This window comes from Schistocerca americana, chromosome 6 (genome assembly GCF_021461395.2).
Source record: "Schistocerca americana isolate TAMUIC-IGC-003095 chromosome 6, iqSchAmer2.1, whole genome shotgun sequence".
Lineage (NCBI taxonomy): Eukaryota > Metazoa > Arthropoda > Insecta > Orthoptera > Acrididae > Schistocerca > Schistocerca americana.
Window position 1 is genome coordinate 362,803,538 of NC_060124.1, and position 16,709 is coordinate 362,820,246.

General features: G+C 38.1%; 1 protein-coding gene across 2 annotated transcripts in view; it reads left to right on the forward strand.

The window, feature by feature from the left end:
• The window catches only part of LOC124619629 (E3 ubiquitin-protein ligase rnf8-like), a 134,847-nt gene extending 118,545 nt beyond the window's left edge, over positions 1 to 16,302 (forward strand). For both annotated transcript variants that reach the window (XM_047146139.1, XM_047146140.1), the window contains exons 11-12: positions 7,477 to 7,610; positions 15,840 to 16,302. In XM_047146139.1, coding sequence (XP_047002095.1) covers positions 7,477 to 7,610; positions 15,840 to 15,883 — 178 coding nt within the window. In that variant the 3' untranslated portion in view covers positions 15,884 to 16,302. The remainder of the gene's footprint in view (positions 1 to 7,476; positions 7,611 to 15,839) is intronic.
• The last annotated feature ends 407 nt before the right edge of the window (positions 16,303 to 16,709 follow it).

The window sequence follows — 16,709 nt, forward strand, 5'->3', positions numbered from 1 at the left end:
TCAATTTAATCTAACAATATATACGAAAGTTACAATCAAAATAACGACAAAACCGTCCGAAATCACCCCGTTTGACAGTACTGACTTAAATGCCTCAGAGTCACATTTGACAACACACACTGGTGAAAGCATCCTCTATGCAAAACTGAGAGTTCTCTTGGTAACCCCTTTCTAAGCCTTTTCTGTCATCTTGATGCAGGCAACGATGTTGAAGTGATATTTCCCAAACTATCTAAGAGCGAGATTGATAGTTTGAGTCAGCTCAAAGCAAAGCTCAAAGAGTGCTTTAGGAGAATGTCTTTAAGTTATAAATGATCTACTGGTCCATAGTGTGAAGTAACAGAGTGGTGTAGGGAGGCAGAAATTGGATCTTGATGAATTGAAATTCTTCAAGGAGGTGGTCTTGTAGTCTTGGAGAATGGGCAGTAGTGTTGTCCATAACAAGCAAGGCATGGAGAGGCAGATTCATGTCAAGCAAATATTTTTTCACCGAAGGACCAAACAATTCATTGATAACAATAACTTGATCTTGGAACTCTTCCATTTGGTCTGTGTTCACATGCAAAATCAACAATATGGGAATTGTGAGTCCGCCTTCATGCAAAACACTTCATTTGTTTACTTATTTATTTCCCAAACGAGTTTCAGTGACAAATATTTAAATCTTACTTATTGTATGTTATGGCATATTTTTAAGAATTGTTGTCGCTGTTTGCAGCATATTTTCTTTTGCAATTTTTCTCAGTGTACATCATGTCATCTGCAAGTTTGTTGTACGGCATGTAGCTGTTTCTGTACACAGAAAAACAAAACATTGTTTATGATCCAGAACATCACAGATGGCATGATGTACACTTAGAAGAACAGCAACAGAACAAGCACAGAAAATACATTGCAGACAGCGACAATAATTCTTAAATACATCTCATAAATACAATACATAAGATTTAAAGAATCCATTGATGATGGCGATATTTGTCACCGAAACTAGTTTGGGGAATATATTAGTAAACAAATAACAAAGTGTTTTGCATAAAAGCGGACTCACAGTTCCCATGTTGTTGACTTCATTGATCCAATCACAAAAAGAACACGTATCACCTGAGTCTTGTTGTTGGACCTCCACCTTACATTTAACCTGCTTTTCTGGACTTAACTACAGTTCTTAAATGCTCGTGGAGTTTTTGAATGGTAAACAAGCAGCGGTTTAATTTTCAAATCACTGCTTGTGTTGGCACAGAGTAGCAGTGTGAGATGGTCTTTCATTGGCTTGTTAAATATTCTTCTTATCTGTAGAATAACATAATTTTTACCAAGAACCAGGACTTATCAACACCGATCTTACAAGGCTTTTATTGTGCCTTTAAATAGAACACATATAGACCTTGTTTCAGGAGACCTTCTAGGTAACAAATAACAAGCATTTTTTCAATACATACATATATACATTATTGATATACACTTCCAGTCATTGATATGCCTTGATAGTGTGACTGGCACAGAAGACTCCTTGCCGCCTCTGACTATTTTGTCTGTTAAGGCTCCATGTACATCTTCAACTTTCTTAGAATGGCATGGAGACCAGGTGGAATACCTCATGCACCTAATAAAATGCACAAAACAGGAATAGGCCCCTGCTAAATCTTATATAATAATTAAAAGTTTATGTTCTCAGTGATTATTCTGAATAACAAAAATGCATATAATTCTATTAATAAAGCTTGTTCATTTATATTCAGAATTAGTATGAGATTTCACTTCCACTCAACACTTTCATTTATTTCCAAACTTTGGGTACAGAATATCGAGAAAATGTCGTACCCTCATAATAGTCAGTTATCCGTCCTGTAACGTCATACTTAGATCTCTTCTTTTTGCAGCTGATTTGGAGTTATAATGTTGGCATCTCATTCTGTTCCCAGTATATATAAAAATTAATTGATGGGAGAACCTAAGAAAAGCTGACAACTCCTAGTAGTCTGTTGGACAGTGCAACACACAAAGGAGTTAGCTGTATGACGCCACAGAGTGATATTGATCTTTGATTATATATTCCATAGTGCATGAGTTGTTCATGCAGTATGTGATCACAAAGGTTGTTTTTTTTTTATGTTGTTGGTACACATTCCTGATGATGATTGCAGTTTCAGCGGTTTGAATATTTAGTTTATTGTTTACAGTAAAAAAGGGTACATATGTTTTTGAGTGCTTCGTGAATTTTTACTTAAAAATAAATAAATAAATAAAGAGATGGCTCAGAGAATTTCACTTTTCATCAAATTTTGCTTGAAAAACAGAATAAGGAGTTGTACCACATTTCAGATGTTGACTGTTGCTTTTGGCAAATCTACAATGAGTAAGACCAAAATTTATGAACAGTATAAATGTTTCAAGGGGGTCGAGATGATGTTGAAGGTGACATCCGCCCTGAACACCCTAGCACATCAATTACTGATGACAATGCGTAAGAAGTAAAGAAAATGGTTTTGGAAATCACAGAATCCCCATCAGAGAGGTTGCTTATGATGTCATCCTTTGACTCGTGCCAAGTAAATATTTTTTTTTTTTTTTTTTTTTTTTTTTTTTTTTTTTTTTTTTTTTTTTTTTACACAAAATTGTTGAATTTCGACCAGAAATAATGTAGTGTAGGCATTGTTCAGGAATTGCGGAATGAGGTAGACGGTGACCCAGAACTGCTAAAGAAAGTTATGACAGGTGACAAAACGTGGGTATATGAGTATGATGCCTAAACCAAGGCCCAGTCATCCTAGTGGAAACTGCCTGAAGAAGAGTTAAGACCAAAAATGTTTGACAAGTTCAATCACACGTGAAAGTTCTTATCACTATTTCATCAATAACAACGGGATAGTGCATCAGGAAATCCTGTCTTATTGTCGCTTGGTCAATAAGGAATACTACCTGGAAGTTATGCACAATTTGCATGAAGCAATCCATAGAAAATTACCAGAATTGTGGCTAAACTGCTGGTGGAAATCCCATCATGTTAACAATCCCGCTCACACTTCAATGCTTGTTCATGATTTTTTGGCAAAAAATAAACCCGTTATGTTGCCTCAGCCTTCGTATTCGCCAGACATTACTCCCTGAGACTACTTTCTATTCCCGGGGCTGAAAAGAACCATGAAAGGATGTTGTTTTGCCACTGTTAATGAGATGAAAGCAGAATCACTGAAGGAGCTGAACACTTTAATGGAAAGTGAGTTCCAGAAGTGCTTTGAGTTCCAGAAGTGCTTCCAGGGTTGGAAAAAGTGCTGGCAAAAGTGTATTATATCTGAGGGGGATTACCTTGAAGGGGACGGAATGGAGGTTGATGAATAAATAAAGATTCCTTAAGAAAAACAAAAAGTCCCCTTCCTTTTTGATCACGCCTCATATATACTCACAGACAATGACTAGGTAATATTACCAGGGATGCTTCATATTTTGATTCATAAATTTCCTGTCTTCAATCATGATTGGAGCACTGCCTAATTAAGTCATGTGCTTATTGTTCTATTTAGATGTGTGTTGAAATTCTCTGCATTCAAATTCAATAAGCTACAGCATTTTATGTGAGGCCATAAGTTTCAGTACTCTCATGTGGTTGGCACACAGTTCCTGGTATGTTGCTCATAGAATCAGTTGATTTTAACTGGGGCTTAGCTGCTTGGAGGATGCCAACTGTTGCTGTTGGTTCATCTTGTATCTGACCTTTGCAGGATAAGAATTTTCTCTCATGAACTCTGCTGGCAGTAATTCGAAAACTTGCACAGTTGCCAGTTTCTCTCTATTTTGTTAGGCACTCTGTGTTGCTATGTGCAAGAGTTGATTTAGAAAAGCCCAGTGTTGTGTGGAGGAGAATATCACAGAAAACTAAACAAATATTTATTTGTAATGCAGGTGTTGTCAGACATATATGACATAAAAGTTAAAAATGCTAGCATATTTCACTTACTTTCATTCCATAATGCCATACAGGATCTTTTTGCATAAAACATTTAGCCAAGCTAAAATTTTCCAACTCCAGAAGGGTGTAATACAAATTCTTTGTGATGTGAACTCAAGAATGTCCAGCAGAGGCCTGTCCAATGGACTGGGGATACTAACTACTGCCTCTCAGTATATGTATTCATTAATAATAATTCTCATAAATAACATTGTCTTTTTCAAGCCAACAGTTAAAGTCATAGAATAAATACTAGAAGTAAGAATAATCTTCATAGAGATTTAAAGTTAGTTAATTTGGTCCTGAAAGCTTTAAGAGAATCCGAAGGATTTATTGGTGGCCATCCACTCTATCTACTCCATTGATTAATTTCTTAGCAGAACCAACTGATTTATATACTATTAATAATCTCAATTAACATGAGTGTTATGTAAAATATGTAAGCTGAACATCTTCAGTGCAGTAATGTGATCAATACGGATAACCTGCCAATTGATTTCTTGTTTTGATAATGTGTGTCTACAGTAGCCTAAGAAATATCATTTGTGCTCCAGAGTGCTGTACATTTATCTGTTTTGTGACAAGCTTGTTGTTACTATTTTACTTAGTATCTGTCGAGCAGACGTTGGCACATATTTTTTTGTAAATATGTGTTATGCATTTCTCTTGTATCCTTGAGGATGTGCTCACAGTGAATCTATGGAATAAAAAGTATGATCTAATTTAATCTAAACAACACTTGGTTCACTGGGTTAGTTAATTTTGTTCCTGCACATATCATTAAAAGCAACTGGATTGGTCGGATTATGTAATTCGTAAATAGAGTTTACAGAGCCACTTGGTGCTTCAGATCTCGATCGTTGTTGATGAGGTTACAGGGACTTTCAGTAATTATTATGTTAATGAGTTCATGATGAAACAACTGTGACCCCTGATATTAACTTGCATCTTACTGAACACTCATTGTTATGTAGTGCTGGTTGTCAAATGGGTTAATGATAGCAGGCTGAGGAAACTTCTGTCAACCCTGAAACTGCAAAGCAAGTGAGAAGGAGACTTTTTGGAAGTGTTCAGGTTGGTATCACATAGTTGACATGAAAATCTGATACCTGTCAGTATTCACCTGTGGGTATCCAAGAAACACAGTGGCTTGGTATGCTGTCCACAAGCTGGTCTGTCGAAAAATTCAGAAGTTTGGAATGTCCCCGATTTACATTATGTGATCAAAAGAATCCGGACACCTGGCTGAAAATGACTTAAAATTTTGTGGCGTCCTGCATTGGTAATGCTCGAGTTCAATATGGTGTTGGCCCACCCTTAGCCTTGATGGCAGCTTCCACTCTCAAAGGCATACATTCAGTCAGGTCCTGGAAGGTTTCTTGGGGAATGGCAGCCCATTCTTCATGGAGTGCTGCACTGAGGAGAGGTATTGGTGTCAGTCAGTGAGGCCTGGCACGAAGTCAGTATTCCAAAACATCCCAAAGGTGTTCTATAGGATACAGGTCAGGACTCTCTGCAGGCCAGTCCCTTACAGGGATGTTATTGTCATGTAACTACTCCACCACAGGCCGTGCATTATGAACAGGTGCTCAATCGTGTTGAAAGATGCAATCGCCATCTCCGAATTGCTCTTCAACAGTGAGAAGCAAGAAGGTGCTGAAAACATCAATATAGGCCTATGCTGTGATATGCCATGCAGAACTACAAGTAGTGTAAGCCCCGTCCATGAAAAACACGACCACACCATAACACCACTGCCTCCGAATTTTACTGTTAGCACTACACACACTGGCAGATGACGTTCACCAGGTGTTCGCCATATCCACACCCTGCCATTGTATCGTCACATTGTGTACCGTGATTCATCACTCCAAACAACAGTTTTTCCACTGTTCAGTCGTCCAATGTTTATGCTCCTTACACCAAGCGAAGTGTTGTTTGGCATTTACTGGCATGATGTATGGCTTATGAACAGCCACTCAACCATGAAATCAAAGTTTTCTCACCTCCCGCCTTGCTGTCATAGTACTTGCAGTGGATCCTGTTACAGTTTGTAATTCCTTTGTGATGGTCTGGATAGATGTCTGCCTATCACACATTATGACCCCATTCAATTGTTGGCGGTCTCTGTCAGTCAACAGACGAGGTCGGCCTGTACACTTTTGTGCTGTACATGTTCTGTCATGTTTCCACTTTATTATCATATCGGAAACAGTGGACCTAGGGATGTTGAGGAATGTGTACAGATGTATGACTCAAGTGACACCCAGTCATCTGACGACGTTCGAAGTCCATGAGTCCCTCGGAGTGCGCCATTCTGCTCTCTCAAGATGTCTAATGACAACTGAGGTCACTGATATGGAGTACCTGGCAGTAGGTAGCAGCGCAATGCACCCAATATGAAAAAAAACTTATGTTTTTTGGGATGTGTGGATACTTTTGTTCACATAGTGTACGTATGGCAACTCATTCACTAACAGAACTTGTTCACACACATTCTGTTTCTTAACAGCAGTAAGTTCAGTATTAAGTAATGTTACAAAGGTTTGCTCAGATATGTTGTGATTATTTGTGAGATCAGTCACAATAGGAAAAGAGCTACAGCAGATTGAAACACTAAAGGTATGCTTGGCACCCTTTACTGATGCTTACTTGCAGAAGGAATGTTGCCCGGTGGCAAATTGATGGCACAGCCAACTTCTTTTCCCAGACAGTAATTTCATCGGTATATCTAGAATTGAAATCAAACTCTTGCAGTCGTGTTGAAGACATTGTTGAATGTGTATTATGTATGAGTCATGTCTTACCTTAGTGAGTGATAAAACTGCAGTTCCTCATGTGAGAATTGGAGAACATACATCCAGACAAGTGTTTCTGTTGTAACAGACTAAGCACTATGATTTCCTCTTCTTGTCTAACATTTTGAAATCCTTTTGCAAATAACTTGGAGGTGAAAGAAAGTAGAATCTATGATTTTTGACTTTTCTATTGGTTTTGTTGTCTTCCGTTCACTGTTAATGTGGATTTCACCTACCAAACACCCTTTATAGTCAAAGACAGTGAAGACCTCAGACTCTAATAAGGAGAGATAGATGGAGTTTGTCTTCATGAAAAAGAGAAAAAAAACCTGCAGATTATACAGTATTATCTGTCCAATCCATCTTCTTGCCACTTGCTTGTAATATGACCTCTTAGTGGAAAATCCAAATAGAAATTGTCATGTAATATGTTGAGGATTGTTCAACTACAGTAGTATGAGCTTTTTGGTGCTAACACCTGTGTCTCACATATCCCCTTGACTTAATTACAACAGAAAGGGCAAATAAATTATCAGCTCCAAGTCAGGTACAAGCTTCTGATGGGAATGAGGTAGGAGCCTACAGATAATACAGCGAAAAATTATTAAATAGGGTTTTGATGAGTTCCTGTACAGTAACTGTAATACCATTATTTCAAGGTAGTGGTTTGTGCGCAACATTTTTATAAAATAATGTATGGCGAGGCTCTTCCTTTGCATGCTTTTGCTGCAGATCAGACTCCTCAATTGATTCAGAAGAGGATAGTGAGGATTCATCACCAATAACGAGTGATTCAAGTGATTCTTCATATGCTGAAGGTGTGACTGGAAGCTTTTATGGTGGATATGGAAACTGTTTCCATTGTGGTATGTAAAAGTCATTTATTTACATTAATATGATTAAAAAGGCTTTAGATAAAGGTTAATGAATGTGTAAACCCTTATGTACTATATCGATATAAAATTGATTAAGGTTCATTATTCTGTTGTCACAGTGTGGCATTATACTGTTTTAAAAAATCCTAGTGATGACTCTCTGTCAAAAACCCAACGTGGATTTCCTAATTTAAACTCATTTGGAACTTACGGACATTCTTCTCGAATTTCTATCCACTGAATGATTCTGTGCTTCCACCTGGTCTATAGTCATGCCCCTGGTCTGGTTAAACCTATCATAAGGTCCTAAAATATGCAAACCGTATTGTTGTAGCTTCATACTGGCCCTCTTGAAATATCTACATGCTGAAACTGTTTATACTGGTGGTGGAAAAGATGTGAAATGCTTTCACACTTGCTGAACACCACACACAACACTCTGTGCAAGAAGCCTGCAAAGTCTTCATGACAGAACTGGTAGCTGTTGCTAGAGCCCTCCATTTCATCAAAAACAAAACTCTCAGCAGTTTTTGGTATGCAATGACTGAGCAATCAGCAGTATGCACATTAGTGACCGATGCTACCCTCACTGCATAGTAGTGCTTGCTATCCAAGACCTTGTATTATCTCAGTAATAATACATATTTGTTTCCCTCTGTATTCTGAATCATAAAGGCATCCTGGTGTATGGACTAGTTGAAGTCTTACCCAGGGAAGACACTACATGGCCGACGTGGGCAGTGGTCGCTGGGCACTGGTTTGTGAATGCAGATGAGTCTTGGAATCCATTGCATCTTGAGCAGGGAATAGTGACCTACTGATCCATCCAGCAAACCGTGCCCCATCCAGAAGACCATTGTTGTATGAAATTGATCCTTTTGTCCGTCTCAGAATGAGGCATGCTGCTCCATGTTGGCTTTATCGTATGCTGCGAGATACCTTTCACGTCTTTCTCTGTTTTCTATAGTTTCGAACCTCCTCGTATTTGCATTGACTTCACTTTGTCTACTTCAAAGGTGTGTATGTATATTATTTTGTGCACATCTTGTGACAGCTGTGGTTTGGATGAGTGGGGCTGGGGGTGTTGCAGGTTGCCTCTTGCCACAGCTGAATCCTGAGGGTACACCAGTTGCTTCTGACCTACATGCCGGACTGTCTGTGAATTTGATCTACAAACAAGGGACTGGTAAACTTGCAGTTTCATCCCTTAGCCCCCTGCAAGAAACTAACCACATTAACTTTACACATGTGTTTCATAACTTGCTATTTTGTAGCAAACGATAGGTGCCTGGTATTTGCATTTGTACTTGGGCATTATGAGTTTACATTTCCTTATAGAGGTGTTTCCAATAATTTTAGGATGATATCATTGCTTCTCAGACATACAGTTAAAACTCCTTAAGTCAAGTTTAATGTGTCCTTTTCAAAAGCTATATTTACTCCCAAAGTGTACTCCTATGTCAGACATGGTTGTACAACAGATTTGACTTCTGACGCCACATTTCAATAATCAGCCTTCTTTGCGGCCTGACAACATTCATGTTGCCTCAAATTGCTCCTGTTATCTTAATCTCACTAACAAGAAATGAAGTCACCGCACATTTTACACAATACAGGCCTTGTGATACTACACTTACACAATAAGCCATGTAAGAATAATTAAATTTTTGGAAGTCTTGTTCTCTTTATAATGACTGATAATAGTTTGGGGTCTCCTCTTTGATAGATTGATAGTAAATAATTCACATTAAATGCCCTAACATTGTATCCCAGTAAAATGATCTTGTAGGTCCCCTCATATTTTCATCTTTCGCAAGTTGTGCATATTGTACTCTGATCAGCCTTGGTTTTTATTTTCTAGTATTTCAGGAAGAATTCTTTTTCATATATATGTGGGATTTTTAAGCAACCTTTCACTCCACACTTTGTCTACTTCAAAGGTGTGTATGTATATTATTTTGTGCACATCTTGTGACAGCTGTGGTTTGGATGAGTGGGGCTGGTGGTGTTGCAGGTTGCCTCTTGCCACAGCTGAATCCTGAGGGTACACCAGTTGCTTCTGACCTACATGCCGGACTGTCTGTGAATTTGATCTACAAACAAGGGACTGGTAAACTTGCAGTTTCATCCCTTAGCCCCCTGCAAGAAACTAACCACATTAACTTTACACATGTGTTTCATAACTTGCTATTTTGTAGCAAACGATAGGTGCCTGGTATTTGCATTTGTACTTGGGCATTATGAGTTTACATTTCCTTATAGAGGTGTTTCCAATAATTTTAGGATGATATCATTGCTTCTCAGACATACAGTTAAAACTCCTTAAGTCAAGTTTAATGTGTCCTTTTCAAAAGCTATATTTACTCCCAAAGTGTACTCCTATGTCAGACATGGTTGTACAACAGATTTGACTTCTGACGCCACATTTCAATAATCAGCCTTCTTTGCGGCCTGACAACATTCATGTTGCCTCAAATTGCTCCTGTTATCTTAATCTCACTAACAAGAAATGAAGTCACCGCACATTTTACACAATACAGGCCTTGTGATACTACACTTACACAATAAGCCATGTAAGAATAATTAAATTTTTGGAAGTCTTGTTCTCTTTATAATGACTGATAATAGTTTGGGGTCTCCTCTTTGATAGATTGATAGTAAATAATTCACATTAAATGCCCTAACATTGTATCCCAGTAAAATGATCTTGTAGGTCCCCTCATATTTTCATCTTTCGCAAGTTGTGCATATTGTACTCTGATCAGCCTTGGTTTTTATTTTCTAGTATTTCAGGAAGAATTCTTTTTCATATATATGTGGGATTTTTAAGCAACCTTTCACTCCACATGTTGCCTTTTTCCCCCTCCAGTGCGTCTGTTGAGAAAGCCTACCTGGTAGAAGAGATAGAAAATATCCAAATAAGAACTGTACATTTTTCAGGGATCACCTACCAAGCATGAAAGAGAGAGAGTAATACAATTCCAGAGACAAACCCCAAAAGGTAGACATTTATTGAAGGACATCTTCTAAACACCATGAGCTACACTTGAAATGTTTATCTGCCAAACCAGTCTTCAGGTGTATAACCCATTTCAGTGGCATCTGTTGCAGAGGAACAATCAACTGTTTGTACATCAGTTTCTGCAGTATGATAGCTGTATGTATAATAGTAGAAATATGTCTACTTACATTATTTATCACTGTAGCAAGACATGTGAATAGCACCAAGGGAACTGCCAAGCTTAACGTCCCCCCCTGATGGACAGATCACCATCAACAGTGCCACATGCCCTCACTTCGTGAGGCACTTCAAAGAGGTTCGGTATTTAAAACAGGACATTGGCGCTAAGTCTGGTGATCAAGAACTTTACACCATCACCTCCCCTTGCCAGCCAAATACTGGCAGTGAAAGTTTTTTCCACCACCAGGCTTCAAACCGGGTTACACTTGGGTTAAGTGCCACCATACAAGCATGTGTTAGCCATCTCGGCCATGGAGAGGGGTATGTTGTCAGTTCATGCAGTAGGCTATGAAATTAACACTATCACATAGTACAAGGATTGATGTGTATGTTACTGCTGTCAAATCTTGTGGAGAGACATGTTGTAGAAATTGGTTTCCTTACAGTTGTTTATTCCTCTGTAACAGACTCCACGGACGACCCGTTACCAGTTTGGCAGGTAAGTGCACCTCATTGTGTTGTGATGATGTCCTTTAATAAAAGGTGCAGAGCATCAGGCATTCAAGATTTTCACAAGATGGATGTTATACATTATGATTGTTTTTACTGTTAAATTTGTGAATGTGTATTGCTAGAAGAATTGGGTAACAAAGTTCTTCCAATTTTACCTCACAAAATTATGTTAATTGTAAAATGGATATTTAGAGCTCATACAGAGGATTACCCATCCTCCCTATGCCCAATTCATGATTGTAACAGGAAAGGGGAAATAAGAAAATGATAGTGGTACATCTGCTGTACATAGTATGGTAGCTTGCAGCATGTTGATTTGAGTTACGGATGTAGGCTGCAGCAGTCTGAACTGTGGCCCACACCTATTGATTTGAGACTTCCCCAGCTTGAAACTGAATACGTGTGGACAATTATGTTAATGCAGAACACATTTCAGGTTGACTCTAGAATAAAAAGAAATATGTCATGTGAGGCAGTGATAATGCTATTTCTGCGCCTACACACATACTCTGCAAGCCACAATATGACATAAGGCAGAGGGTACCTTGTACCACTACTAGACATTTCCTTCCTCTTCTACTCACAAGTAAAGTGAGGGAAAAAACGAGTGCCTATATGCATCCATTTGTGCCCCAATTTCTCTTTGTTCTTGGTCATTACACAGTTTGTACTGTGGCAACAATAGGGTCATCCAGCAGTCAGTTGCAAATGCCAGTACTCTAAATTTTCTCAATAGTGTTTTGTAAAAAGAACCTCGTTTTCTCAATAGTGTTTCGTAAAAATAACCTCGTGTTCACTCCAGGGATTCCCATTTGAGAACATGAAGCAAACCAACTGGTAGCAAATCTAATAGCTCATCTCAGAATCCTCCCTTTAATCTAACCTGGTGGGGATTCCAAACACTTGAGCAGTACTCAACAATGGGTCGCACTAGTATTCTGTACATGGTTTCCTTTACATATGGACTAACTTTCCTAAAATTCTCCCAGTAAACTGAAGTTGACCATTTGCCTTGCCTATTACGGTCCTTATGTTCTCATTTCATTTCATATCATTTTGCAACATTACGCCTAAATATTTAATTGATGTGATGGTGCCAAGCAGAACACTACTAATGCTGTTTTCAAATATTATGGGATTGCTTTTCCTACTCATTTGCCTCTTGTATCCTCCTACACTCAATCTATGGCAACATCTTCCTGTACACCACAGCGTCATCAGCAAACAGCCACAGATTGCTTCTCACCCGGTCAATCAGATCATTTATGTGCATAGAGAATAAAAGTGATCCTATCACACTGGGGCATTTCTGACAATACCCTTGTATCTTACAAACACTTGTCGTCGAGGACAAAGTATTAGGTTCTATTACATAAGAAATCTTTGAGCCACTTGCATATCTGGGAAAATAATTTTTAATTGTAGACTTTCATTAACAGTTTGCATTGGGACACCATGTCAAACACTTTCTGGAAATCTAGGTCTTCATCCATAGTTTGCAGGCTTATCTTGTCAGGAAAGGGCAAATTGAGTTTTGTATGAGCAATGCTTTGTAAATCCCTCCATATTTGTGGACAGAAGCTGTACCATATCAAGGAAATTTATTATATTCTGATTCAGAATGTGTTTAAGAACTATGCAGCATACCAATGTTAAGGATATTGGTCTGTAATTTTACAGGCCCGTTCTTTTACCCTTCTTATATACAGGAGTCACCTGCACCTTTTTCCAGCTGCTAGGGACTTTGCACTGGGTAAGAGATTCACAATAAATGCAAGCTAAGTAATGGGTCAATGCCCTAGAGTACTCCTTGTAAAACCAAATTGACATTCCATCTGGATGTGGTGACTTTCAGTTCTTCTCTATACTAGGGATGCCTGTTGCTATGTTCTCCGTACATGAGTCTGTGTGATAATCAAACAGTGGTATGTTTATGTGATCCTCCTGCATGAATGATTCCTTAAATGTGAAATTGAAAACTTCAGCTTTCCTTTTGCTGTCATGTACTGCCACAACAAACCAGTCAACAAATAACTATGTCCTTCATATTGGAACCGTAAATGATATCCATTTTCTAAGTGATAAATTTTATGTAGGATCAGAATTTACTCCGGTTCTCAGCAAGATCTTTTGCTAAGATAAGACAGTAGAAGTTGATGCATGGTTCCCACATTGCTGTTTTACAAACATATGACTTCCTGCTAACTTGTGCCTTGCACCATGTGTGCACGCTGTTTTGAACTGACAGTGCAACAATCTCATTTCCTGAGAATTTTCCGAATTTTATTATTAAAACCCAGTGGGTCTTTTCCAGTTTAATCCACCTACTCAGCAGTCAGCATACACTTCTCCAGAGCATGATCTACATTCAGTTCAAACAATGCTCGTAATTCCTCTATGTCCTTCATATTAGAACTGTAAATGATATCCATTTTCTAAGTGAGATGCTGACAACTGCTTGCTGCTCTTTCTAGCAAAACACTTCTAACCTTCTTGAAGGATTTATTTACTTTAGGAGCCATTGTCATGATGACATCATGATCACTAATCCCTGTCTCAGTACTGACACTGCTGCCACAGTCAGGCTTGCTTATAGTGACAATGTCTAAAAGTTTTTGTTGTGTGTGTGCTGTCGCACTAGCTGCTGAAGACAGTTATCAGAAAACATTTTCAAAACTGCTTCACAAGACTCTGCCCATATCATCTGCAGTGAATTCATAGACATCCCAATCTATACTCGTTAAATTAAAATCACGTCCAACTAATATTGCATGATTTCGGTTTTTCTGCACTGCTTATGTACACTTTCTTTGAATTATCCTAAATCTCTGATGATGCTGTTGAGTGGCCAATAAAAGCATCTGATAACTAACTTGGAAAATCCAGGAAGTAATGTAACAATATTATGAAAAAGATAGTTACTACTCACCATATAGCGGAGGTGTTGAGTTGCAGATACACGCGATGAAAAGACTGTCTGACAGTATGACTCGACACCTCCACTGTATGCTGAGTAGCAACTTCTCTTTTCATAATATTTTTACAATAATTAACTTGAGTTCATCGAGGTGTGTTACTTGCATCCAGATAACTTCAGCCAGACTAAATTTTGACCTCGATAGGTAGTAGAAATTTGGAACTTGTTGTTTTGAATTCAAAGATTGCCACCATTAATGAAGTGAAATTGACACACAAGTAATGTACTGAAATTCTGTGACAATCCATTTGATCACCTCTTAGTTGAGTTAGTGCCATTTTACAGCCAGGTGAGATTTCCGCAATATGACTGCTAAAGTGTTTTTTTGTGTGTTGTAAGATGAAATTGAAAAATGCCTCCTTGGAGAGGAAAGAGCACCTATATGAAGTTCAGATTTCAGATAGTCATTGAGCTCTGGATTCAAGATAATTTAATATTTATTATTTATTCGTGTGTGTGTGTGTGTGTGTGTGTGTGTGTGTGTGTGTGTGTGTGTGTGTGTGTGTGGGCGCGCACGCGCATGTGTACTTTTACTTGTAAAATCAATTTTTATTCAGATAGAATTGCTTGACACTAGTCGGCCACTTTCATGTTAGTCCCTTTCAGCTTTTACCCACCTCTCCCAACGCTGCTACCATTGCTGGAAGCATTGGCGGAAAGCCTCTTTAAGCCAATGCTGTGTTGTATTTAGCAAAAAAATTATGAATTAATTGAGAACAGAGTGCTTTATTGTGGTGAATGCCAAATGCGCACTGCACACAAGTATGGCTGTTTGCATCTCACTGTTCAAAAAGGCAACACATAACCTCTTGGTAGTACTCCTTATTGGAAATAGTGCCTTCTGGGGCATACCACTGGAGTAAAAAAAGTCATTCAGCATGACTTCATAACGATGCTGCAGTCCTGTCTCACTTTTTTTTGTCTTACTGGTGATGGATGCTTCCATTGCGATAACTAGAAATTTGTTTCTGAGGCATACACATAAACCCAGGGCTTACCACCAGTGATCACTGTGGGGTTACTGTTCACATTATCCAGCATGTCCTGTGCAATCTCCAAACGAAGTTGCTTATGCTCAGTTGTTAGCTGTGATCCTCCTGAAGTCAAAATGCTCCATTAAAATGGAATGAATGTATTCACTACTAACTTTAACCCTATCTACAAGTTGTCTGATCATGATTTGTTTATCCTGCATCACCATTGTCCTTACGTGATCAGTGACAACTTCATTTGCGAACGTTGAGGGCCTATCTGCACTAGCTTGATGCTTCGCTGATGAGTGGCCATCTTTGAAGTGATTGTACCACTCCTTAATGTGTGCGGTATCCTTCATTTTATCCCCAAACACTTGTTGCATATTGCAGATTGTTTCAACTTGAGAATCACTAAGATTTAGATGTTATAAAAAAATGTTGGAAATTTTTTAATGTGCCCTGTATGTGTGTGTGTGTGTGTGTGTGTGTGTGTGTGTGTGTTTAACAGAGAAGCAGCACCTGTGCCCTTTGATCTCAAAGACTAGTACTAATCACTTTATTTGGTTCCTTTTCAGGGAGACATGGGCACTGGGCCAATGGATGCCCTGATCTCTTTTGAATACACCTCCACATCAAATGTCTGGTTGTTGTTGTACCACACAGTAAATTTATGCAGTAGCTTAGCTCTGTAATGCATAAGTTATTATAAGTTATGCACAATATTCTGTATTTTATCAAACATAACTTGAACTGCTGTGATTTTATTTATTTTATTGTTTTGGTTTACAGATGTAGTATTGTGATAAACTGAAATGTTAACTACATTTTTATGTGCTGTGGTATTTGCATTATTACTGCAACAATAACACACTGATTTTATTGTAAATCCTTCATATGAAAACTTAAAATGCATTGTTAAGTATCCCATATGATCACAAAAATGTTAGTTTGAACTTTATTAAATATCAGTCTTAAACATCCCATCGTCTGTGATTAGGAACACTTTTTTATGAATAAAATTGTTTTGTCTGTTGGTAATAATTTGCAATACATTTGTTTTGGACTAAATTATGTGAATACATTGTTTTAATATGCTCATAAAATCCTACTTGAAAATATCACAAATTGTGATGTTTCCTTATTTATAGATGTTTCTAATTTGTGTAATGGAAGATAGTAATTACGGCACAACAGTGATGCTTTAGAAAAGTTTTCATAAGGCAAATTAACCATCTGGGAAATGTGTGCTAAACTAACTAGAAGAATGGATAAATAATTCACTATTCAAAGAAAAAACCTGTTCTAGCAAAGAGAGAGAGGAAATATAGTACATAAAATAAATAGAAAAAAATTGTGCCAATGGTTAGTGAATGGGCATGACCTTGCCCATAAAAGCCAAAATTGCTACTTGTTGTCATTATACAGATTCTTTGTCATGCATGTAC